Source organism: Anolis sagrei, chromosome 3 (assembly GCF_037176765.1).
Source record: "Anolis sagrei isolate rAnoSag1 chromosome 3, rAnoSag1.mat, whole genome shotgun sequence".
In the NCBI taxonomy this organism is placed as follows: domain Eukaryota; kingdom Metazoa; phylum Chordata; class Lepidosauria; order Squamata; family Dactyloidae; genus Anolis; species Anolis sagrei.
In genome coordinates this window covers 193,466,615-193,494,173 of record NC_090023.1, presented here as the reverse complement: position 1 = coordinate 193,494,173, position 27,559 = coordinate 193,466,615, and the positions used below count along the sequence as shown (strand labels likewise).

Genomic DNA, 27,559 nt, shown 5'->3' with positions numbered 1-27,559 from the left:
CAATCCTTGTGTGCATTTTGGAAAAATGTTTTCAAGTGGTCTCTAGAACATTCAAAATAATTTTGTTTACTCATGGAAGGTTTACTTTACCTAATTGTTTCATTCTGTTTGCATAGATAAAACATTTGCTGAAACATGTAGAAAGGCTGTTCTTTTTTTTGTGGTGTCGGGATGTATCTATTTTTTCCATGTTATCTCACCCCCAGGCAGCAAACTTTCTCTTTAAAATGCAATGCCTAAGAACACATCTACTTTGTCAACTGAAGTATACCTGTACTTGCTTTCAAGAGTGCAAAGAATTTTGATCAACTAATAATAAATGCAAATGTTGTAATGCTTTTACCATTGAGTTCTGTCATCGCAGAGCAGGGCTTTAGCTTGCAAATACTAATCTTGCTCAGGGAAGGATGGGGCTTTTTTCTTATTCTAATAATGCCTTTTAAGTGTTAGGTAGTGAAATTAGTAAGAATTGTTTCTACATTAATGGTTTGGATTTTCAAAAGTGAAACACGTTTTTGTTAATTTCAACTGTAGCATCTTAAAAAGATGAAGAGCTGAACTTGTAAAGGATTTAACACAGAAAAAGGAAAATGAAGTGTATGTGTCTTGCGAGAACTCCTGAAATTGTTGTCTTGTTATTTTAGGGCTCATAATTCCTCCTTCATAGTCATCTCCAACTGAATTGTAATGTGACGTTGGGTTTTTAGGATCTAATATATAATAGTTTTAGAGCTTTATGAAGCTCATTTGTGATATGAAACACAACATTTTACAAATGTATATATTACCTTTGATACTAACAGAGTGTCTGTCTAAAACTTTATTGGAGAGGCTTGTATATTGTTTAAACATGTAAAATTCAAATATATAATAATCATCCATAATCTCTGACCAATTTTAATATCTAAATAATGAATGAAAGGGAAGGAAACATCTATGTTTTGATCCAAAGAGGAGCCTGAAATAAATCTCCTTGTTACCAAGGTTGTCTGACTCTGTGCTGCATGCAAGTAGCCATTATGAAGCGATGGACAGCTCATTAGTTGCTACTCACAAGGACTGGTTTAGCTACTACAACAACAGCTGCTGTTTTTGTTACTCCTACTACTATTATTATTACCACTGCTACTGCTGCTACTACTACTACTACCTGAACTGCCTCTTCCTCATTTGAATAGGTGAGAAACCAAAGTCAGCTGCGCAATTTGAGTTAGATTCCATCACTCAAAATTCAGTCACAACTTCTTTTGAATTCCTCAGCTGCCCTGAGGCAAAGGCTCAATGTTGATACTGAGATTAATCCCAAAAGAACCCCTTATTTCTCAGCAGAGAAATTAAAGCTTGCCAGTTTTCCTTTCACCTGTCCCTCTGACAGCTCTGTCAGTAATGATATGCCTTCTACATGGTATAATCCCCGTCCTATGGTAAAGAATAATTTATTAAGAAATTAAGGGGCTTAGCTCCTCTCTGTCGGGTTGGTCTTCAAAAGTTAGCTGATAGCAGAGACAGCATGATTATCAATGAAAAATTATTTAACAGTACCTTGGGGCTTTTTTAGACAAAGCCTAATAAGTCACATGGGTAGATATCAATCAAATGTATCCCCCTTAGATTTTGTAAATATTCCCTGAAGTTAAGTCAAATTATGTTGATTATATGGTTCCTCTTCTTGCAGTTCAGTGTGACTGTGGGGCACAGTCCTAGTTTAGGAGAAAACGTATTTTTAGAAGCATAGGAGGCGCGTGATGTGTTTGCTAATAAAGCTAACGCCGTTTCCCGTTCAGCTTCTTGAATCTCAGAAAGGCCAAGGTGGTAGCAATATGTTTCATAATTGACTGTACATGGATCGCACTTTTGAGTTATCGGCCATGTTTATGTATACACCAATGGCACCTTAATGCATTTTTAATGGCTATTAGTATATTTAGTATAATGTGCCTCGTGCATAAAATATGTATTGTGCATCCTCCCTTTGCGATCTTTTGTTGTGTTTAAAGGCACAAAAGGAAAGGTGTGACTTGACGCTGTCCTAACTGTCATTTACAATCTGGGCATGATGAAGGGACATCAGTGTCTGAAACACTGCTGTGCATGAATTGATGAAGTTGTGTCGTTTCAAATCAGATTTTTCTACCTTTTTATTGTTTTGATAACAAGGTTATGCCCTGGAGGAGACATGAGCAGCAGTGAGTCTGCCAATGTGCAAAACAAGTTTGTTCACTTCTTGCTGTTGAGGAGGCTATTTCAGGAATATCATCGTCACACATCAATTAATGTTTGAATCATTTTTCACAGGGTGTGATGGGACAGGTCTCCAAAGCAGGGGAAAGTGAGCCTGGGCTTATTTTCTAATAAAACAAATATGCAGATAGCTGTTTATTTGCTCGAAGCACTTAATTCCCTATACCAAAGTATTAATAACGACCACAGTGATTTTGCCTTCGTTTGAGTGACAACTATGTCAACCTCAGTTGGCACATTTGAGTGCCGTTGTGCATTTGTGTGTAAAACGGAGTGAGACTTGCCATTGCTCCCATGAAAACACTTATGCGTTTAAAAGACTTGTCTGATCTGAGAAACTTTTGTTTCAAAATTGTTGATTTCATCAAAATGAAAGACTTAAATTGATCTGTTGTCAGATGATAGGAGCAGGAGGGTGAATGTAACTGGTGAGTCCATCATATTCTCGGCTCCTCGGAAAGACAAAGTATTCATTTCCAAAGGCTAACACTACAATATGTCCTGGCAATATCAGGTTGGAGATTGTGTTCCAGTGCACTGAAAACTAGACTGAGATTGTCAGAGCATTTATATTCATGAGAGTGAAATAATGCTTAGCCTGACTAGGCTTCCACATTCTCTAAATGAAAAAAAAAATGCGACATTAACTCTTTGTAACACCTGATGACTGAGATTTCCTTAATGTGTGAAATGTAGAAAATGATGAGTTTTGAGTTACGTTGTTATCAGAAATACTGTGTTCATTCACGTTGCCTTGTAAGAACGAAAGCAGCAAGATCAAATCCAATCAGCACTTCTGATATTGTAGTTTATACAGTTTTTCTTCTCTAAAATGCAGGCATATATAAGCTAAATGAAGGGAATGGGGCAGTCTTACTTGCATGCATGTACGCACACGTGCACAACGAATATATATATACACCAGATTGATAAGAAACAAATGCTATAACTGTTTCCTGAACACTTTGTGCTATTTGAGAAGAAAACTGGCACTATAGATTGGAATTCCTGCAGGTATTATGGTAGAAGTGAATTTTCTGTCCCATAATAGAAGGCTAAATTTGGATAGAATCAGTACTAACAATACAGTACGTGGCTTCTCAGAAGTATGTCCCACTGAGTTCATTGGGGCTTAGTGTCAGGTGACTGGCAGCAAGCCGGATTGAACTCAATGGGACTGATTTACGAGTAGGCATATGTAGAATTACACTGGTAATCTCCTCTCCTCTCTTCAGAATACTACACTTCTTTGTTGTTTCTCAAGTCTCCCTTTGAGAAGCTCTGCATTTCGCAAAATCGCTCCATTTCAACAAAGGAGAAGAACGAATTTAATGTGGAGTCAGATGCCTTCTCCGCATATATATTGTTTGAGAGGCAAAATATATATTGTGTCCTTTTAAATAAGGAATGGACTTTTGCTTCTCTGCAGCATCCTGTCAGGCAGATTTATCTATAGTGTTAGAAGCAGCAGGAACACAGTCAGAGCAGAGTTAAGGAGGCAACTAAATTTGCCAAAAGGAAGATGAATGAAATAAAATAATACAAGAGAAAAGACAGTATGGAAAGTGTGGATATATCTCTTATCTGTATCTGACTAGGCAATAGGAAAAGCTTTCTCTGGAGTAGATTCCTGGAGTTCATCATTGATTTTTAAAAAAGTTATTCCTGCCAGATCCACAATGCTAGAATTTTCTATTAGGTTGTATATCTGCAAATGAAGTATCTCCTCCGTATCTTTTTGGTTTTCTAGCTGAGCTACTCCGTCTTCCCTGCCCAGCAACAAACTTTAGTATAACTCATATGCTCATGGCCAGTTGTATAAAACAGGTATCTATATTTGCAGAAATGACTTAAAAGGACCTGCTCCGATTTGAAAGAATTGCAGATACTTTTGTAACTCTTAGCAACAGCTCATGTAATAAGAAAAACAGGCTTGCTCCAAGGCTGAGGAATGTGGTTACTGAAAAAGGATATAGCCTACATAAGTATAATTTAAGTTCACACATGTGGACAATTATATTTGGTGATAAAATAACTCATAGAAACCAATTAAAGCATTTGGTAGACTTTTGTGCATCAATTTTATACAAAGTGTACAGCTATTCAATAGATCAATACTTACCCTATATACTCATGTACAAATCTAGAAATGTTAGTCAAAAAATCAACCCCAAAGGTCAGTGTGAGTGCTGTATCTTAGCTCTTATCATAAATGGAACCCTCTCCCCTGTGCACAGTGTCAAAAGGAAAGAGCTTAGTTCATCCCGGAAGAACCTCAAAGAAGCACCTACTGTCAGAGGGAACAATTAGCCTGTCGCACGGCACTTGCTGTCCCCTTTTGCCATGGAACACCTTACCTGACATACATCTATTTCTGGCTGGGCTCCATGGCGAAAGGGGAGACCAAACAGTGTACACTGTGGCCTCAGCAACATGAAAGGCTTCTTGTATTGCCTTTGCTACAATGGGGGGAAGTCAGGCAGTGGACATTTCCCCCATGGGATGGGTCCAGCAGTAAGTTGGGAGATGTGGGATGATGGGTTCTCTATGCCCTCCACCAGAATCCGTCATTTAATATGATAAGGTTCTTCATCTGTTTGAATGTCTAGAAAAAATTGTTGTGTTGCCTCCTGAGGCAGGATCAACACTTTCCCCTCTCTGCAGAAGGAGCCTCATCTTATCCATGGTCATACCAAACACCACTTAGCATTTTGGACAGCATCCCCAGAATCCTTTTCTCAGGAAGTGCTCTATTACTTGTCTTTCGGTAGGCTACCTTTTAAATGCCCTATAATCTTCATAACATTGCAACAGAAATGTGGATCAGATGCACAGTCTCTAAATGCTTTGTATAGCTAAATAGGAAGAGGATGGAAAGGGGGTAACAACAACAACAACACTTTATTTATATCCTGCCACCATCTCCCAGAAAGGACTCAGGGCGGCTCACAGAATAACAGATAATAGTGCCATAAAAACACATAAAATACATCAACCTAAGAACCGAGCAACTAGTTAGCAGCCAGCTGCATTAAATCCCAACTGACCGAGAAGTCATGAGTTTGAAGCCAGCCCGGGTCAGAGTGAGCTCCTGACCATTAATAGTCTAGCTTGCTGTTGACCTATGTATCCCAAAACACAGTTGCATATGTCAAGTAGGAAATTTAGGTACCGCTTTATGCGGGGAGGCTAATTTAGCTAATTTAAAACACCATAAAACCTTCCAGCATCATGCGGAAGATTGAGGAAGTACTTCATCAAGGACTCAGTGTCACAAGTAGATGGTGAAGCAGCAGCTCCCCCTGTGGCCGGAATCGAGCATACCCTGTTGAAGCCGGAAAGCTGGAATGTTACATTGCCTCTGTTGTATGTCTAATGGCATTGAATGTTTGCCATGTATATGTGCATTGTAATCTGCCCTGAGTCCCCTGTGGGGTGAGAAGGGTGGAATATACTGTAAATAATAATAATAATAATAATAATAATAATAATAATAATAACATTTGTAACAGTATCAATTAACATAAGACAACAGTATCAATTAGCATAAGACAACACTTACAAGAAATAAAAAAACCCAACTCAAATAAAATACTCACTAAAAACGCAGCAATAGTTACCAATTAAAGTGGGCAGTGCAACCACATTGAACATCCCAGCCACATAACAAGTTAAAAGTAACAAAGTGGCAGAGCCAATATTAATTTGTTTGGTCATCTAGTTTAGCTGGTGTCTTAGGCATTGTCAAAGACCTGCGAGAAAAGGTTGCTTCCAAAGGCCTTCTTCTGGAAATATTGAAATGTGGGGGCTTGCCTGATTTCCCTGGAGAGGGTATCCAAAGCCGGGGGCCACCACCAAGAAGGCCCTCTCCCTTGTCCCCACCAACCGCGTTTGAAACTGAGGTGGGACTGAAAAGAGGGCCTCCCCAGCAGATCTTAGAGTCCACGCCAGTTCATAGGGGGAGATGCAGTCACGAAGATAGGCTGAACCCGAAACATGTAGGTGATAACCTGCACTTTGTATTGGGACTGGAAACTTGTCGCCAGCCAGTACAGCTGCTTTAGTAGGGGCATGGTGTGCTCCCTATAGTTAGAGCCTGTTAGTAGTCTTAGGCTTGTATGTTCCATTCTGAAGCTGACACCACGTCACAGTATCATCATGGAAGAAAAGATGTCTGAAAGCAGTCAGACAAGGAATATATAAACTGTTTAAACTGAAATATGATTTAGTTGTAAGGTAGACAAACAAGATGTGAAAACAAACCAAAAAGCCTTTAATCTACCATAATTTCCTCCCCAGCAATAAAAACCTAAAAACAAAACAAAACTGTCGAAGGCTTTCATGGCTGGAATCACTAGGTTCTTGTGGGTTTTTTCGGGCTATAGGGCCATGTTCTAGAGGCATTTCTCCTGATGTTTCGCCTGCATGTATGGCAAGCATCCTCAGAGATAGTGAAGTCCTCACTACCTCTGAGGATGCTTCCCATAGATGCAGGCGAAACGTCAGGAAAAATGCCTCTAGAACATGGCCCTACAGCCCGAAAAAACCCACAAGAACCAAAACAAAACTCCAGGCAATGCCTTACCTGCCAATCACTCCCCATTTCATCTCAGGTGAGAAACACTGGATACCAGCTATAAACAAGTCAAGATAGTAAATATGCTATGATTTGATTTTGCCTTAATAACTGACTTATTCTGGATTTGTTCATTTTGCATTGTGTCTGAAGACAATGTGCAGTCTTGTTACATAGTTCAGATGAATTCGTTTCTTTAATATTTTTTATTTTGCAACCTGGCGATTCAAACAGCTCTGTCAAAAGTTGTTTATTGTTCGTTCATTGTCAAGATACAAAAGTCAACTTGAGCAAGGCTAGAGAAATGCTGAACTAATCCAGTGAAGAACAAACTAAATGTTTGTTCTGGGATTTATGTTGCATTTTTCATGCTCCAATTTTGGAAGCAACTGGAGATTAGATGAACTCCCTTTACATTGAGTGTTTCTAGTAGCTTCTGAAAATATCCACGAGGAATCAAATGTTTTAACTATCAAAATTAATGAAATATTTGTCATGGTGCAAAATACATGTCATAGGCTATATTTAATGGTGTAAGGACTTTCAAATGACCATATTTCCTTTGCTTAATTGTTTGCTAACTGTCCGACATTAGTTATTGATAAGTTTTCTAGTGGCAGCAAATGAAGTGAAGTTGTTTTCTTAACAGACCACCTATGCAATGTATGTGTGTAGGTATGTCTTCATGTCATCTCCTGACACATGGCAACTCCATGAATTTTATAGGGTTTTCTTAGGCAAGGAATGCAAAAAGTTTGGCAGCCACCTTCTCTGGAAACAGAACCTACAGCGCCTGGTATTTGTTAGCAATCTTCCATCCAAGTACTAACCAAGCCTGACCTATTCTGGATCTACCCTTTCATATAATCCAGTTTCTGAAGCTAGATTATCTGATTTGAACTGGGTTACATGAGTCTACAGTGCCATATAATCCAGTTCAAAGCAGATAATCTGGATTCAGAAACTGAATTATATGGCAAAGTAGATGGGGCCTTAGACTGTCTTGCAAGATCAGATAGGATCTATTGCTTTTAGGTTATTTAAGCTAATGCAACACCCTGAAACCTAAGACACAACTTCAGAGAGTGATCAAAATGTCAAAAGGTTGTTAATGAGGGATATAATATAAGCCTAGTGGGGTAAAAAGATTGAATTAATTAATTAATTAATTAGGTTTGTTTGTGTGAAAAATGAATTAAAGGCACCCTAAGTTTAAATACAAACTCAGCAAAAGAATTCCTTGGACAATGTTAGATGAATCATTTCTGATGTCTCACAGGACTACGGGTATGCAGGAAGGGAGGAAGATATGGCATAAAGGTGATGATACCACTTGGGGTCGTACTATTTTGGTTGATGTGACATTTATAATAATGTGTTTATTAAGATGTTGCCCTTGCCAAAGTCTGTAGTAGGTTACATCTGCAGTGTGTTTTACTGTGCTGTGCCAGTTGTCCAGTTGGCAAAATAGAGGGCAGAAGAGATTTTTCAAGGATATTTATGAACTTGAATTAAATACTTCCCTTGAGCTTTATGTACTTGTCTTATATGCTGTTTAGCATGGCGCCAGAGGCACTGGATACTACATTTATTTCAGACAATTTGCAATTCAGCTTTGTCACAAGTTTGATCTCTTTGAACAAAGAACATTATAAAGAACCATAAACAGGGAATGTAGTTATCATTGCATAATTCTCCTGTATGTTTAACAATATCCAAGGTCTGTAGCTGCATTAAAAATCAGTAGAGTTTCTTCTTATTTTCAGCAGATTATATTTACAGCACTAGCAGAGTTTAGTAATAAAAATATTTGGCACAGTCACCAAGCTGCTTGCCTTTAACTAATTAATGTGTTCATTGCCTACAGGGTGAAATTAACATTTTAGATACATTTATAAAACTGTGCATATTATTGTAAGATATTGTGTTATTTTGAGCTCCAGTATAAGAATATTGAATAAGAAAAAATCCATTTTGTGTGTATACACACTTGAATACTGTGTATACTTGTCTATAAACTGAAAAAGATTTCACCAAAAATGATACAAACAACCTGGGTTGACATCCATGGGTCAATGTTCTGTGCTCCCTGACATTTTGAGCACTCGAAGTGAACATAGCAGTGGTAGCCATTTTTAATAGGGGCTTACTAAATAAGCCTCATAAGGCTTAGCAATCTTGATGTAAGTAAGCCCCTATTAAAAATAGTCACCGCTACTCCTTTCCACCCAAGCTCCCAAGTTGTGGGCATGCTGCTTTCTTCAGTATCCCCTACACTGCTGGTCAATGCCACCAGGATCAAATAAGGAGGTGGGAATATAGGGGAAACTGCCTTTTTTCCCCTCCAGTTTTGACAGAGGGCATTTCAGTGGAATTCTCAAGAGTGAGAAAGTATATGCAAAGTGATTAAATATGTAATAAAAGAGGAAAATACCTACTCCCTAAGCCACATTACAGTTGTGAAGCAAGATCAACAACATCAGCCAATTTTTTAAAGCATCCTGAGATTCAGTCACAAAGAAAAAAAATATCTCAAATTGATTTAATAATATAGGAATGTGGAGAGCTATCACTGCATTTCATTACCCTTAATGGTGGTGCAGTGGGAAGTTCTTGAAACAACACTTAACACCTTGGCAAATCGCACAGGTAGTTTTTGATGGGTGCTGGAAAATTCCAGGTTGCTCAGCCATGCTTTACACTGTTGTAATTCACTTGAAGGACTTAGAAGCATGTAGCTGACTATCAGTTCTGAGTTGAATTGAAAGACGAAGCACTATTGGTCTGAAATATCAGTGTGTAGAGGGATCTTGTCGCACCTCAGAGATTAAATGAGAGAAAGACATTGATACATCAGCTTTCATAAATCTGAAGAAGTAGATTTATGGCATGTCTAGATGGGCCAAAAACCTGTCCTCACTGAGAAGACACTGCTGTTTTCACGATGGACAGTGACTTCCCTTGAGTATCCTATTTTTTAAAGCTTTAATCCATTGTTGCCCCACTTTACCTCAAGGTAGTCCGGGCAGCTGGATAAGGTCTGATTTGCCACCATCACATTTTCCTCTGCTGATCAACGCAGTGAAAGGGAACAAATCATCTCCATGTTGCAGCCACTCTTGGCCAGACACAGCTCCATCTGAGCATCTGGCCACAAAGGTCACTTCTGCTGATGTCAGAATGGGGTACCTGCATGACCAAGAAGGAGGATAGATAAACTTCTCCTTATTGTTAGTAATGACATCAGCAGACATTACTCTGGCAGCTACAAGATCCCTTGGCATACTGATAGTCCAGAGGTGGAAAGCCAGGATCAGAAGCTGCAGAAATCAAAACTGATGGGGTAGGGGGCACAAAGAAAGCTATCCTGAACTGAGCAAAGTCTCTGTGCTAGCTTGAATGTTTCTCAGAATGGGTGATCCATGTTGTTTCCAGTAACTTTTGAGCATTTGCTTCCACTCTTCTGTGGACAGGCAAATTGTCCAGTGCAAACACTAACTGAGCTGTAAGAGTGTCACACCTCTCTGAAATATGCCAGTCCTGCTAGTATCTCTAAGTGAGACCCAACATATTAGGCAAAAACTAATTTGTCATTTTGTTCTCCATTCCTAAACTAATTGATGTGATCTACAAACAGTAATGTCCACATTGAATTGCACCAATCTGAATGCAGATCCTTGGAGAGATCATTGCTTATGTACGTCCATTGCCCCATTTACTCCTACCCAATGCTTCTTCCTCTTTACTCTCCTGAGGCTAACATTTTCATGCTACTTGCTGTTATAAAATCTGTCAGCTTTTGCTTCCAGTTAGCTTCCGCAGTGGTGGCAGCACATCACTGATGGTCTATACAGAAAACACTCTTGCTGTCTGCCCAAAGGAGTTGTTAACCTGATGTAGAAGCTGAAATGCCAGGAGGAGGCAAGAGGGAGGGTGCCATGAATCGCTGTGAGTCTGCAGTTCCCAATAATGTGTCCCATGAAATGCTTGGAAGCTTAAGTCAAGAGCAAACTGATAAGGGCCCTTGGTTTCAAAATTAATTATTGAAATTCACCCTTATGAAATCAAAAGGCAGACAGAGCAGCTCACGGGTCAGAGTCAAACCAGGGGAAAGTGATGAAATTGAATGGGGGAAAGCCACTCTCCCCTTTGTTTCAATTGGATTTGAAATAGGCTTTTGGAAAGGAATGACAGTAAACAAAATTTGTTTGCCTAAGGAAAGTCTCCTAGCAATCAGCTAGTAACACAACTCCATGTGCTAATGAACCCAAAGCTGTTAATATGGTTTCTTCAGTTAAATTGATTCATGAATTTTGAAGAGAACATTATCTAATGAATTTTCTTTGAATAGAAAGCAATTAAAAGGACAAATCAGTCTGATTAACCCCAAAGTCACCCTAGTGCCACAAATGGTGTACAGTTTGAAATTATATCATAAAAACTAGAGCAGATTTGATATCTTTTCGCCCTCTACTAATCCATGTAAATTAATGAACAACAAAGTTAATTTCTTTGATGACCCTTTTCTAGTATCACCTGGATTATGCTGATGTTTAATTTGCTTAATGTTATAATAAAGGCTAAACAGATTTTTTTTTTCAATGAAGCGATTATCGTTCTGTTCAGTTAAGAAGTGATTTTTTATTTAAAACAAACATAAAAGTATGTGGCTTCTTTAAAGAGCAAAGAAAGAATCCTTTCCTAGAGTTTTTTCTAATCACTAGAATTAAAAAAGTATATTCCCCAGCCCTTGAGAAAGTCACTATGGAAACATAAAAAGAAGTGTTATTACCATTTGACTATCCCTTATCTGAAATTTCACAAATCTGAAATATTGCAAAATCTGAAAATGTCCATATGGGTGGCTGAGATTGTGACACCTGTGTTTTCTGGTGATTGGATATACAAAAACTTTATTTCAGGCATGGAATAATTAAAAATACTCCATGTAAAATTACCTTTAGGCTATGTGTACATTAAACATAAATTTTGTATTTCGACTTAGATCCTATCTTCAAGATACATCATTTGTGTATATGCAAGCTTTCCAAAATCTATCTATCTATCTATCTATCTATCTATCTATCTATCTATCTATCTATCTGTTTATCTATCTACCTATCTATCTATCTATATCAGAAACATAGAATATTTTGGGTTCCAGAATTTTGGATAAGGGATACTCAACTGGTACTACCATATTTCTTCATTTGTAAGACACACCCTAATTTCAGTACCAACAACAACAATTGCAGTAGCACCACCTCTGATTCTAAGACGCACCATATGTTTAGAGATGTTTTAAAGGGGGAAAAGTATGTCTTGAAGAAAAAAAATCAACCTGAGTTTTTTCGCTGCCTTAAATTAAAAGGCAAGAAGGAGCCACAATAGGCTCAGCCTACCCAATCTGGATTATCTGGGTCTGCAAGTGTTTTCATCTCTGCTCGAGGAGTTGCAAAGACAGCCAAATTCGGGCAGAGACTGCAGGACAAGTGTGGCACAGTTCAAGATAGTGAGATCTACTTTGTTTTGCACTAGAACTCTTGCGATCTACCAAGTGGAATGTGGTATGAATAAGCACTGCAGGATTCTAAACCAGGAATATATCTCATTATCAGGACCCATATGAATCACAAAAAGGAAATTCTAGTTACTTCAAATGTTCTGCACTCCAAGAGAATGATTAAAGGCTATGGGGAGTCACTTTTTGGTGTTGTTATTAAGTAATAGGGAGCCAAAACCCTTTCCCATTACACATAGGCATCTGGTCAGCCAATTTTTGTACAAATTGAATTATGGACTATAGATCTTTGATGTGAATCAGCACAATTATTCTTGTGTTCTTGCATCAAATCAGGTACAGCTCTACCAGTTGTTTCAGGTATCTCTTCTCCCCAGCTCTGGACAGTTTTATAGTACAGAAATATAGTTGGATTGTTAGCAATATTATATCTGCATCATCCTATAGTATGCTTTTGCCTACCTCTGTTTATCACCATCGAGGAGACCAAATAATAGATTGTAGCCGTCTTTTCAATTGATACACCCTAGGCCCATTTGGGCATAGTCAATCAAATGGGCCTTTCTCCTGGAACATACTTTATTGGCACTGCTCTTTGGTTTAAATACTCCAACAACTAAGTGGAATGAACCTTCCTAAAGTTGCTACCAGTTGAGGAACATGAATTGTATAACCTCTGTAATGTTTCATGCATGCCCATATTTCCCTCCTAAGTGAGAGAAAGACATTGTAGGTACAACTATGATCTCCTATGTTCCAGCTTGAAGAAATACTACATCTCAGTTATGCTTTTGCTTCCTTTTTCTCTCTGAAACCCAAGGGCAGGCAACTTCTGCCCCTCCCCAGATGTTTGGACTCATTAGTCCTGCTGGTGTAATTTAAAAATAAATCTTTGTATGCTAGTATAATTGAATTATATCTGGTCAGCCACATGTAGTTTTTCATCATCATAGGGGAGGGCCTTATTAGCAGCCTACAGCAAAGTAATTGGGTTCTTTTGCTTCTATCTATGTATTATTACCAACCATTTGAAAATCAAAGGTGACTAGAAAGAAAATAGACAGGTAATCAGTTTCTAACGGAAGTTTTCCATTAAAATCGAAGGCATATGTTCAGGGTCGTTACTTTGCTTTTTCTATTCTTTTTTTAGTATCTAAAATGCTGAACGATAGCTTGCAGGCCTTTGCTAACAATTAAAAGTATTTAGTTTGCCAGGATAATACACTCTGATGACTCCAGGGCTGAAGTTTGAAATTAGGAGATACCAGAGCTTTATAAAATAAGTTCTTCTAGTTATTTCCACCACCCCCTCCCGCCCTAGTCCTTTTTTTTTTAATTTGACTGTATGCTAATTTATACTCTGCCAATTTAATGGGAAAGCACATTGTATGCGTTAACAGGATAATTGTACTGGAAGCAAATTAAAAATATAGGAAAATCAAAGCCTTGAATGCCTTTTTAATAGTGATCAATTACTTGGAGCGCACTCTCTAATAATCATGAATTTAAATATAGAACACAATAATAGAACCGATTGCTGTGCTAATTCGAAAGAGAAAATGTTGCTGTCCGTACCCTCGCTTAAATGTCAGTCTTCTTGACTATTTTTATCTTGGTAGGTTAAAGAAGAAGCCTGGCTTCTGAGCAGTGTGTTACTTCATTTTTTTTCTCCTCCTCCTCCTTTCAGCTTCATTCACCAGAGAAGTGTTGTGGACCTTGTTGAGAGATGTGAAATTTGGAGAGGCCGTTTCTTACAAGCAATTAGCAGACCTGGCAGGCAACAGCAAAGCTGCCAGAGCAGTGGGAGGAGCAATGAGAAGAAATCCTGTAAGTCCATGTCAACTTTAAAATAAAGTGGATGGAAGATGGCGGTTCCAGACAGAAAGCTTTTGCACACTAAATGCCATTAGATTAAATATATCTGCTGTGAAAAGTACTTTGCTATGAGTAATAAGGTCAGTAAGTGTTTTTAATCAGCATTAATGCATAAACCAGTTTAAATATGATTTATTCCCCCATCATTTAGTTGAACTAGAAGCAGTGCATTTATTTTAATGCATCAACCTATACAAATTTATTTCCCTTCTTTTACTCTTCCTTCCCCCCACTTTTCTTTTCTTTTTTTTAAAAAATGAGATTTTAAGAATCTCCACTCATTGACTAAATCTCTTGCTGGGGCGAAATAGCACGAAAGGTTTGGAAGCATCATATTTCTCCTTCCTCTAATTTGAAACCTCCTCTGGCTACATGGACTTGTAGAGTGTGAAAAGGCAAAATCCCACCAGCATTCCTGAAGGAACAAGTTTGTCTTGGATCTTCAGTGTATTTGGTGTTGGATTTTGGGTGCCAGGCACGTCCCTCATTCCTCTGCACAGTGAGTCAGAAAATCACTGCCTCTCTGTTCCTGTGGCATGGGTCCACAGAAGATTAGGAGTCTCACCAATTTAGGCAGTGTAGAGTGTGGCCTTTCAGTTTGGAGAGTCCTGGGGATATAATTATACTTTAGCATCTTTTGCCCCAGGGTTGACGTGTGTCAGATGATTGCTTCGAATATTTTTTTTAATTTCATATTATTACCTTGGCATGAGAATTGGCTGACATTTGTGATTATGACCTATGTTGTAAGTGTGAAGTTAGCTAGGTGCTGGCAGAAAGCCTTAGGATGACCTTACTGATTTGTTTTCATTGTCAAAGGCTGGGAGAGGGAAAAGGACATTTGGTCTTCCAGAGCTGCTTCGGTTTTGCATGTGAGAGTGTGTTTCTGTTTATGAAACACACTCAGCCCCCTAATCCTAGAAGTATGCACACTGTGGATTATCTTTGCTTTGTTTAAAAGCATTTTGGTGGAATCGTTGATGCGAACCCCTTTCAACCTTTTGATCATTGTGTACTAACATCATAAAGTGAATGGATCATTGACACCAAATCATTCATCACACTGTTGCCCAGAGAAAGTCAGAAATAGCCAGGGTTTAATCTGAACCAGAATTCTTCTTTAGTCTCAAATCACATTCAGTACTAGAACTTTCCCTCCCTACTGATGTGTAGTGGTGAGGGGTTTAGGACACTGGTGATCAGGTGGCATCAAAACCATTTTAAGTGGGCTAATTTAGGTAGAGTTTAGTCCTAGAACCTCAAGAAGTACTAATTGCATGTGTTGGGGAAATATTTTTCAATATTTCAGGAAAGAAATGTATGTCTTGTGTTCTTGCTGCCCTCCATCTCCTATTCCATTACATATGTAAAATGTCTCTCCAAGTACCATGGGCATTCTCTACTATTATTTTGCTTGGGCAAAACCCAGGCCTTGGGGCTGGATGCAGGCCCTTAGGCTCTTTCTCAGGCCCCCCTCTCTCTCACCATCCTATCCTTTCCTTCCTTCCTTCCTTCCTTCCTTCCTTCCTTCCTTCCTTCCTTCTCTCTTTCATCCTCCTTCTTTCTCCCTCCCTCCCTCCCTCCCTCCTTCCTTCCCTTCCATCCTTTCCTTTCCTCTTTCCTCCCTCCTTCCTTCCCTCTCTTTCTTCTTCCTTCCTTCCTTCCTTTGTTCTTTCCTTCCTTCTCCCTCCCTCTATTTCCTTCCATCCTTTCTTTCTTCTATTCTTCTCGTCCTCCCTTTCCTCCTTCCTTCTCTTTTTTCTTTCCTCCTTTCCTCCTGGGGGATATTTAGCTGGGAGAAGAGAAGGTATAGAAGGAACATGAGAACCATGTTTCAAGTTTTAAAAGGGTGTCCCATTGAAGAGGAGGAGGGAGGGGGGAAACTGACTTTCTGCTGTTCTAGAGACCAGAGCACAAGGGGGCAATGGTTTCAAATGGCAGGGAAATATATTTGACTGAAAAGACTAGGAAGAACTTCCTGAGAGTAAGAGCTGTTGAAGAGTCACATAGGCTGCCTCAGAGTGTGGTGGAGTCTCCCTCTCTGGAGACTTTTACACAGAGGCTGTCTATCGGGAGTGCTTTGATTGTGCCTTCCTGCATGGCAGGAGGTTGGATGGTCCTTGGGGATCTCTTCCAGCTCTAGGATTTTAGAATTCTACATCAGGAGTAGGCAGTCTAATGGATACATTTTTTTTCTCCTGTCCACCATCTCATCCTGACCAAGGCTAACCCTTTTGGGATCCAAATGTTTCCAGTCTTTCTTTCACTTTCTGCCTCTGAAAGAGAAGGGGAAGGAAAGTGCAGGGAGGGGACTTAGGGAGAACCCCCTTCTTCCCAGCCCACCCACCCCACTCTGGCCCTCCATTCAGCCCCCAAGTTAGAAAGTTTCCCCGTACCTGTTATACAGAATATAAAACATATTGACCCATTGTTGTGTCTGCTTTCTAGCCTCAATGCTATATAATTAAACATATTGACTTCCCCATACTTCTCATTTAACACATAAAGAAGCAAGAACAGAAGGTATGTGATTAAGCGTACAGTGCTCCCATAATGTTGCAGTGTAACCTGGGTACATCTGAATCTAAATGGTCTGTTGATAGTTCTCTTCATCAAAACATGGAGCCATCCAGTTTAATTTCGTCTTTGAAATAATTTCATTTTAACCTTTGAAGTAATTTCAGAGGCACTTCTTACAATTTTCTGCATATAATAATAATAATAATAATAATAATAATAATACTTTATTTATATACGGCTCTATCTCCCTGGGGGGGGACGGGACTCAGAGCGGTTCCCAGGTGACATCACAAAACATACAAAGTAAAAATGACATAACCATAAGATTAACAAAACAATATAAGCATAAAAATTGTCGCCATAACACACATATATTAAAAGTAATTCTGCCTGTTCAAGGCAATTTAAAAATGTAAAAGGCCAGGCCAAGATTTGTGCCAAGATATAGTCACAATGTGAATGAAAACGTTATGTGAATGAAAACTTGCCACACAAAGCTATTCTGTGGTGACTGATCAAACTTTCCTATAACTAATTGGTGATATTTTCGGTTTCTTAATGAACTTTTAAAAAAATATCACAGGCAGATAGGCAGACAGTCAGATTTCTTGATCCAACAGTTTTATAAATACAGTATATAGGTTATGTAGATGTATTCTATACCCAGATTATAATTATATCAAAATTTATCCAAACCTCTGATTTAAAAGTTCCTTTTTTCAAAGTCTTTTTATGCCTTTTCAGTCTTTTCCTTACCTTCTGTCTAACTGGAAAGTATTCAACATTATAAACATCGAGAGCATGGTGAAGGTGGGCTGGAGAAATTCAAGCCCATCTACACTGTCATTATGTGGTCAATGTAGATTCATGCAATGCCATTTAACTATGTTAAATACTGACCGCATTTTTCAAAAGGCGAAAGATTTATACGATCTGAAGAGAAAGCTTCACTTATGGTAAAGCTTTCTTGATCTGATTGGGTCCATTCACATGCACATGTTTATTGCACTTTTCACTGTAGGTCTGCTGTTGTAACCCAGAAATTGTTTTCTTTATTCCTTCACCACAATCCCAGTTCAAGTAAATGGACTGGTAGAAAAAGACTGTGTAAAAAGGAGCTTTTTGTCAGAGGCTTTGTTAACTGAGTGTTGTCTGTACACACTGGAGCCCATACCTTCCGAAAGATTGCTAGATCACTACTGTTTTGGAGTAGTTATTTTTAGCAAGCTTTCACATGACTGAACTGCTGCAGAGCACCTGGTTTTATTCACAAAATGCATTTCAATTAGTGCACGTCACATGCCTCTATTTACAATTTCTACAGTTGTCTATCCCAGTCGGATTTGCTCTGATAAATAATAAAATATGATCCCTTTTAAACATGGCTTCCTAAAGCTCTGAAAGTGTCACGTTTCTAAGAACCAGAGTTTTCAAATCTCTGCATTTCCAGCACTTTCATATTCATATTTCCCTAGAGATGAAAGAGGTGTTGTGCTTTCACTCTGGCGATCTTACCCACTTAATTTTTGGTGTGTGTGTGTTCCAGATCTCCTTTTGTAGTTGGGTTGATTCACATAATTTATACACTGACCTTCAACTTTGGGAAAAGGTGGGAAAGGTGCCGGCAGCAGCTAAGAGATGCAACATCTTTGCTTTAAATTACACTAAGGACATGGTGGCGATGGCTCACCTTTTTTTATGAAGAGAAACTTCAAATAGTTTACTGCAGTTTAGATTGATTGTGAGGGCTGCAGTCCTCAAAGGGAACCCATAACGTTCAATTAAAAATCTCATTAGAATAGTATAGGAAGATCAAAAAGAAATCATACAGACCCATGAGGATTGGGGAATGTTGGGCTGATTAGTCCACGACCATCATAAATGACTCTTCTAGGACTTAAATAAGGTATCTTGAGTAGTCTGTGAGTATGAACAGTAACTGCATGACATTCTCACTCACTCACTCACTCTCTCCCCATTCTGTATGTTTGTGTTATCATTCGAGCTAAAAACCTGATGTTAACAGTGACCCAACATAAGTGAAGTGTGTTATTCCATCAAAATGTTCAAGACATTCAAGACTGAATGGAATAATTGTGCATTTAAGAGAAGATTATAGAGCCCTGATTTGGGAATGTGGCACACACATAAACCTAGTTGTGCATTAATGCCTTAGGTGGCAAGCAATAAACTGGAACACATGCTGGTTCGTATTACGGCATTTGTTTCTATCCGGGAGCAAGGAGGGAGAAAAGGCGCTAGGACGTGAGCAAACCAAAAGATTATTTTTTGCTAAGTGTGATTTCTGTTGTGTGTTACAACTTGATATTTCAGCTGTTTCCATTATGGCCTCACTGATCTATTTTTGACAGTTTGGCAGCTTTCTGTAACTATTCAGTCTATCAGCCAGTATAATAGGATGGTCAGTTTTCCGCCGTATCAAATTGAAAAGCCCTAACAAGCAGAGCATCACAGTTGTAGAACATTCTGTTCCATCCTCAGACTGAAATTGCTAAATGCAGTTCAAAAGCAATCAATACCTTGTGCAGGGAGTTTTTTTTCCTCACCTTTTTCTAAACAAACACATTATTGAGGAGTTAGTTTATTCACAGATTGCCACGAGCATTAATGACCACCCTGAGTCTTGTTCTGCCAGTCACCTAGCTGGCTGTTGATAAAGATTTAGCATCATGTTCTAAGTGTCAGGCCTGTCAGTAGTGCTGAACCATTTGACCAGAAGAAAAAACGCAGAGGGAGCTATTGATTACAACTTCTCAGTGTCACTTGTTCACCAGGATTTAGGTATTGATGAGGCTGCGAGTGAAAACAAGCTCTCTCCCTTGTGGGCCTCTACCCAGAAGAACAAAAGCAAAGTTGGAGAAAATATTCAGCTGGTACCAGAATCAGAGGGATTCCGTTATTGATTGGAAGGCCCCTTCATGTTATTTTTGTTGGAGACAAATCTATGGGTTTGGAAGTTTTATAGCATTTGAGAAGGAGGCGCCGTAAGTGATGGATTCGTGTATTGGATGAATTAGATTTCCCAGCATGAAAATTTCAATGGAGCTGTAGTAATATGAGCTGCTGAGTTATTGATAAAAACTGCATTAAATGCAACAGAAGCTCTAAAGTAGAAGCCGTTGGCAGTGGGAGGTTTTTTTTCTCCTCCAAAATATCCTCCAGGCTCTAATAAATTTTTAGTGCATTTAATTATTTTTAGTTGGCCAAATATTGTCACCACAATTAAACCAAAATGAGGCAGTGATCAATATTGTTAAATTGCAAGCATGATGTAGTACTTGTAGTACTGTTTTTCATTTTTCACTACTGCACAGAAGGATTCATGCATCAGATTGTGTCCAGGTCTGGCACAAATTCCCATCTATCCATTTCAGGCGTTTCTTTCCTCCTTTTGTAGCCTTTTTCAAAGCAGTCCTTACCAGTCAGTCAAAAAGTCCCCTCCCTCTGAGAAGTGTAGCTATGGAGAGGGGGGTTAAGGGTATTGCTCTTTCAAATAAGAATTATATCCCTTCCCCATGAAATTTTCCCTCAGTCCCCATGTTTCTAGTATTGCAGATAATGAAAACTGATAATTGCTTGCATCTAAAATTCTCATTGTCACTGTGTTTGCATTTCCTTGGGAATTTCACCTAACCCTCCTTTCAGTATAATACTCTTGCTGGCTGTTTTCCTTATAATTATGACACCAAGGTTTGAAAGTATTAGACTAAAATGTGATGTTACCCATGACATCATCATACTTACCTTTTGTAGCATCTTAGGATGCTAAAGGGACAGCCCAGCGACAAATGGGCACGTTGCCCATCACACGTTGTCGCTAGACTTCCTGTTGAATCCCCACCCCCCAAGCAAAGTGGAGGCATCATAGGACACTTCCCTCCTAACATGGGAACATTTCAGCACCACTTTACGGCCATACCATTTTGCCACAGAGACTAGCAAAACGGCATGGTGTGTGTGTGCGTGTGATGGAGGTCGCTAGATTGAATGTTTTTCAAGGAAAACTCTCCCTTTCCTAATAGCCAAGAAAGGGAAATCCCGCAGCTTGGATTACTTCTCCCACTTGCTCCATTGGGCAGAAAAAAGAAAGACCCATGTGGAGAAGAAGAGCAGGGTCTAAAGCACTTCTGAGAGCAAGGCACCAAGGGAGTCCTTTTTGCTTTTAAACAGTTCTTCGAGTAAAGAAATTCTTCCTGGTACTGAAGTGGAATTTCTTTGGATGAGAGACTGCCAGTGAAAACAATATGCTATAGGACATACTTCATAGGCAAAAACCTGGCAAAATCTCCAATGCCTAAGAAAACCCAATGAAATGTATGGGTCTTCATAAGTTGACAGGTGACTTGAGTTTGTATGTGCCTTCAAGTCACCTCTCAATTTATGGTTACCCCATAGTTTACATAGGATTTTCTAGGAAAGGAATACTCAGAGATGGTTTTACTAGTTCCTTCCAATGACCTATAGCCTAAAACATGTGGTGTTCATTAGCGGTCATGCATTCAAGACTAATGAGGTTAACCCTGCTTAGCTTCCAAAATCAGACAGGATTTTGTGCTTCTAGGGTATTTAGGCACATCCAGACACACAATCAGTCCCTGAGAATGGAAATATTACTTTCACCACAACTCCCAGAATCCCCTGCATGTGGGATTCTAGGCATTTACTTTCCTCTGAATAAGTTTCCTGAATTTTGTTACTCCATTTGATATGTTTGCTATTCCAAATACAGGGAATGCAATGCTAAATGTATAGGTTGAGCCTAGTCAAATATTATTCCCATAATAAATACAATATTAAGACTTATTGTACTTACAAAAGAAGCTTGTTGGTTACATTGCCATTTTTGTTTAAAAATGTGTCTATTGAAAGGACCTATATGAAGAAAAGTGTTTCACCTCATATATCATTGCATAATGTCCATTATACTATTTCTCATTTTTTTTACCCATAACTTCCCCTCATTTCACTGCATAAGCTTCTTTTTTTACAAGAAAAAGTCTCTGATAATCAGAAAGTACAATATTTTCAGGAAAAGCTGGAGTCAGCTGAAACACATGTACTCCAGTCTTCCAAAAGGCAGAATTTGGCAATACAGGAGGAAACTCATTTAGGGCTGCCTAGTGAGAGACATTAACAAATCCACTAATAAGTTATGGGGATTGTAGGAACATTTACTTTGTTAGTTGATGTGAAAAGTAGTTATCATGAGAAGCAAGCTGTATTTGTGCTGACTCTGATATAATACACCTGTTAATCCTTCTGGTCAGAAGGATAGAGTACATATACTAATAAGTGCAATGAAACACAGCAGTCTGGTAGCAGAGCACTGCACTTTTAACATACATTTATTGGGGTAAAATACATCATAGTGATGCAATTGGGCTTGTGTAGTGTCTGGAACAGTTCTTATTTTGTGTTGGGCCAAGTAAGGAAAACGTTTGCTCTACCAAACCCATTAATTTCAACAAGAGGACTGCTGTAGTAAAGCAATCATGAGTTTTCCTTCACTAAATTTAAGCCCAAATTATTTGGGATGGCTCAAATCCTATATTCTTGAGCCTGTGAATATTGGAATGAGATACCACATCTGATGTACAATATAGAATTAAGTTAACATATTGAACAGTAAGCTGCCAGCTCTTTTTGAGTTACCTGTACTCACAATTCATTTTATGGCACCTCCCATTGAATCAAATCAAATGTAGGCTATTGCACAAAATGCCTTAACTAGTTTCAGCTATTCATCTATGATGACTTCGTGGTCCATAATAGAACTGCAATCAAGTAGTAAGAGATCCACTAACGATTTAGGCGTACATGTTAATAACATTGAGACTGTTGAGGACAATAGCTAGCAAGGCAATTGGACGATCATGGAACACAAGTGCTAAAGAAATACTGAAGAGAAGGGATAAGTAGATTGCAATGAATTTGCATGGATTCATTGTGCCCAGATGTGGGGCAGATACCTATATTTCCATGAAGTGAGAATGCGAACCTGGGGCAAATAATGGTGACAAGCAGTGGAATTTTGGATCTCCCTGACAGACTGTATTATACCGGTATAATAACGGTATAATACCCGACTATATTATACTATATGAACACAACAAATTATTGTGTTCATATAGTATCCATAGAAATGTGACATTTCTAATCTCCTAAAATATGTTAGAGGTTTCTAAGGTCAACTTTGATGTAAAACATTAAAGAATAAACATCATGCATGCAGAAACCAAGTCTTGCTGAAGTAGAATTGGCATGGCCTCTACAGAACGCTTCATTTTTCACTAACTGTTCTTTCGATAGTATTAACAGCCTTATGATTGCTCAGGTAGACATCATTTATTTAAGATTTTAAAAAGACTTTGTAGAAATGATTGCTAACTTGGGCAGCTTTAAAGGAAAGAAGGTACAAATTCATAAAGGATGTACTTACCTGTATATTTTATTGATACTAGCAGTATTAACATCTAGTATCAGAAGCAAAAGCAATATGCCTTTGAGGGTCCATCTGCACAGTAGAATTAATGCAGTTTGACACCACTTTAATTGCCTTTATTCAATGCTGTGGAATTTTGACAACTATAGTTTTACAAGATTTTAGCTTTCTCTGCTAAAGAGTGTTGGTGCCTCAACTAACTACAATTCCTGGGATTCCATAATGCTGATCACTGAGTTAAAATGATGTCAATCTGCAGTAATTCCACAGTGTAGATGCATGTTTAACTATCCTCTTGTCCGATTCCAGGTTCAGACGGTGTTGCCAGATGTCTATAACCTGCATCCGTCCACCTACCCAAGATCTGAGTTAGAGAGCTCCTCCCTTCCTGCCCTCCCTCCCTCCCTCTCTCTCTCTTTCGACTTCCTTCTTATATCCAAAAGTGCTGGTTACCATCCCAGCCTAAATAGGCTGAAGCAATTGCAAAATGAGATCACTGTGTGAGTAAGTCTGGAAGTTGCAATAATAGAAGAGTAATCATGAAGTAGTGTCCTCATAAATATGCCAAATGTAACCTCTTGGAAACACTAGAAAATAACAATCTCTATTTATTTTGATCAGCCAGAAAGGATTTTTTTAAGTGATACTTTTAGTTAAGCTTAGAAATCAGATTTGGGGGAAGAAAAGTCAGACACTGAATGCATATCCTCAAGGTCCTCTATATTCAAAGCAAGAGTCTTCTACTTACAATGGAACCTCTACTTAAGAGCATCCCAGCTTAGGAGTGTTTTGAGTTAACAGTTGTCGCTCAACCAATGTTTTGCTTTGACATAAGTGCACCATTTCGAGTTAAGTGCTAGTGCAAGAGGAAGCACTAGCGTGAGAGTAGAGGGCTTTAGGGCTTCAAGGGAGAAGCCTCTGTGCCTCGTACTCTTGTCTACTTTGGGAGATTACTATCTGCTTTGCTTTTGTCCACTTTGATGAACTTTGGGTTAGTTAATTTTGTGTGGATTTTATTCCTGGTATGTTTGACTTCATGAAGGGGGGGGGGGGCAAGACAGAAAAGGAGGCTGGAATGAGTTCAGTATGAAGAAAATAATGTTTCTGACTTTGTGCTTTGTGCTTCCTTGCCATAACTTTGTGTTTCTACCATTTTAAAGTTAATCTTTATTTTTCATTGTTCCATGTGAATGTGCATTTATACATTTTGGTCATGTCAGGAGCGACCTGAGAAACTGCTAGTCGCTTCTTGTGTGAGAGAATTGGCCATCTGCAAGGACGTTGCCCAGGGGACGCCCGGATGATTTGATGTTTTATCATCCTTGTGGGAGGCTTCTCTCATGTCCCTGCATGAGGAGCTGGAGCTGATAGAGGGAGCTCATCTGCCTCTCCCCAGATTTGAACCTGCAACCTGTCGGTCTTAAGTCCTGCTGACACAGGGGTTTAACCCACTGCGCCACCGGGGGCTCCTTTATACATTATTTGTTATTTATAAAGTGTATTTTCTTATTTTAAAACCCGTAACAAAAACGAGGGGGGAAGGTGTCGGGGAACGAAAAGGATTAACAGCATTTTGATGGGGGGAATTGCTTTGAGATAAGAGCATTTTGAGTTAAAAGCTCGGTCATGGGACAAATTAAGCTCTTAAGTTAAGATATTACTGTATGTTGCTCTGCAGTATTGCAGACTTGGGTGCAAACCTTAAAGCCCTTAATGGAAGATACAAAATAGAAGAACATGTGTATAGAAATTATATTCAAAGAAACTGACTCCACCTAAATACATAATTGAAAACCTTATTATGTTATTCAGGGTCAAAGGGGACTAATCTTTATCTCCGGCAGCTGCAATTCCTCTCCCCTTCACTTCTCCTTCTGTTTTTGAACTGATCTAATAAGTACAACCCCTTCTATAGGGTTTTTCCATCCACTAGGGCAAACCAATAATCCATATGGTTTACAGAGTTGCAGTGCTTGGTCACAACATGGTGTCTTTCAGCACTGAGCCCTTCCATCAAAGTGAGCAATGGAAGCCATGACAGGATCACTCTACTGTGTGAGAAGTCAATGGATTGGGCTCATGGCTATTTCTTCTTCTCAGCCTGAGTGAAAAGTGTCTATGTGTACTTGTGGTATTCATGTGCATTGCATTGCACTCATAAGTGCTTCTCTGTGTTTGCTCCAGTCCAAACCTCTAGCCTCACTGACCCTCTCAACAGGATCCACTGGATAAGATAATGCTAATAGGATGGTAATAAAAGTTGGCCATGAGAAAGGTATTTCCAAGACAAAAAAAATATCAGGAATTCAGGAGCCTCATTTTCCTTTGTGTGTGTTATTCCAGGTCCCGATTATCATACCGTGCCACCGAGTGATTTGCAGCGGTGGACAGACTGGCAACTACACGGGAGGAAGTCATCTGAAAGAGTGGCTTTTGTCACATGAGAAGCTTCAGAAGGAAAAGTTAGCATATTGATGCAGTTCAGACACAGCTGTTATACAGCCAAAACACATAACCAAAGATCCTTGGCTTATAACAAGCTTTCAGAACGCACAGTAGAATTCAGGAAAATGGTAAATATTTGAGTGACATATAAATATAATACAACATCCGAAGCGAAATGTGTGGTGGCACTACTATATTAAAAAAGCTGAATGTGTCCTAGGGGATCCAGCTTGTATGCCCTTTCTTGTTTTTACATTTTACAGCAGAATGACTGTACAGCGGGCTGCGCCTGTTGTGCATGTATTTTGTTCCCATCTCTAGTGCTGTTTTGTTCTATTTTTAATGTCCATTAAAGCACGGATAAGGCAGTGGGAGGGGCATGGCAAATGTTAGATGCAACTGCCCCTCTAAGGAAGCATCTGGCTCACAGAGGGGACAGCCGGGAATCCGCAGCCTTTGCGTGTATTCGGAGAGCAAAATTAAATGCATCAGCTTCCACACACACCTCCCCCTGTTCCTGCCTGGATTTGTATTTGTCCAGATTGAAAAGCTTGTCCCTCTGCCAGGCTTGGTGCCCAAGATTCTCCTGTTTTCTTTGATGTTTGAACTGTTGAAATGATGTTTTACGTAAACAGTTGTTAATGAAACACACTGAAAACCCATTCAAAAGGAAGCGGCTATTGAATTGCCTATTCACAGCTTTTTTTTCCTTTTCAGATCGTTGTAGATGGCTTAGAAGATAGGAATAAAAATATTTTGCCTCCATTAGCATTGCTTCATGCGAGCAAAAAAATAGATGCTGATAGAGTAGTTTAATGACAGAAGAAATGTTTTTATAAAATTATTCAACTGAATTACAGGCACCTATTGCCAGAATATAGAAATATGGCTCTTTCTCTTTCTGCTGTGCTTATGGCTTTTGCTTAGCATTGGCTTTATTTAGTTTTCACATTTACACATATGTTATACACTACTTTCTTTTTGTTGTGGTTGTTGCATTTTTTTTTGTTTTTGTTTTGCTATTCAGAAAAAATATGCATAGTTAGCCAAAAGATGTTGGATATAAAAATTCTGGTTATTTAAAAACAGAACACAGTAAAAGCAAAATATTACAAACCACCCGAATCTGAAATTTCCAATATGGGGATCATAAATTATGACATGAAAATAACAATTGATCTGTTTCCATCACATTCAGCTAAATGTTGCCTTAGAAATCTTACTGCTAAGAAAGATTATTGTACTATGTTATTCTATGGTTATATTGTTACTTAGACACTGGAATTATTTTATTAAAACGTGTTATGCATATACACATTGACTTTGTGTATAAATATAAAACAGTGTCTCATATGCTGGGAAAAGATGCCATACCCCTCTGTACAATATAGGACTGTATTTTGTCAAGGGTTTCTGGTGGCAGTCTAAACCACGAAAGCAAGGCTCAAGTGGTTTGTACATGTCAGCAAAAGCTCAAGAAAAAATACAGCTTTATAATATGTACAGTTTTGATTGTGCTCTGTTTTTCCATTGGTGTTAGAATACCAATCAAGATCACAGATAACCTCTTCAAGGTTTCCCCTCTTTTGCCAATATTTTACTTTCAGGTGTTTCTTTAGGCATTTGCTCGTCTCTGAAATGATTCGTACTCTTTCTAAGCATATACACAATATACACTACTATGGCTCCATCAGGGCACTTGGAGAAGGTATAAATATTCAGGAAATAATGAAGGCAACTGTAACCCAGATGACAATGGATTATCAGTCATGTCAATATTTCATGTTTTGTATGTGGGTTCACAGAAATATCCTTGCTGAAAATGTTAGGGTGAGGGTTTTTCCTTAGATGTCTTCAGAGTTTTTCTACTAAAGGCAATCCCAACAATATAATCAGGGCTTCCACTTGCTTAAGGAGA

General features: G+C 38.8%; 1 protein-coding gene across 3 annotated transcripts in view; it reads left to right on the top strand.

The window, feature by feature from the left end:
* The window catches only part of MGMT (O-6-methylguanine-DNA methyltransferase), a 228,357-nt gene extending 201,143 nt beyond the window's left edge, over positions 1-27,214 (top strand). For all 3 annotated transcript variants that reach the window (XM_067465787.1, XM_067465786.1, XM_067465785.1), the window contains exons 5-6: positions 14,026-14,165; positions 25,540-27,214. In XM_067465787.1, the coding sequence (XP_067321888.1) occupies positions 14,026-14,165; positions 25,540-25,671 (272 nt within the window). In that variant the 3' untranslated portion in view covers positions 25,672-27,214. The remainder of the gene's footprint in view (positions 1-14,025; positions 14,166-25,539) is intronic.
* Positions 27,215-27,559: the final 345 nt, after the last annotated feature.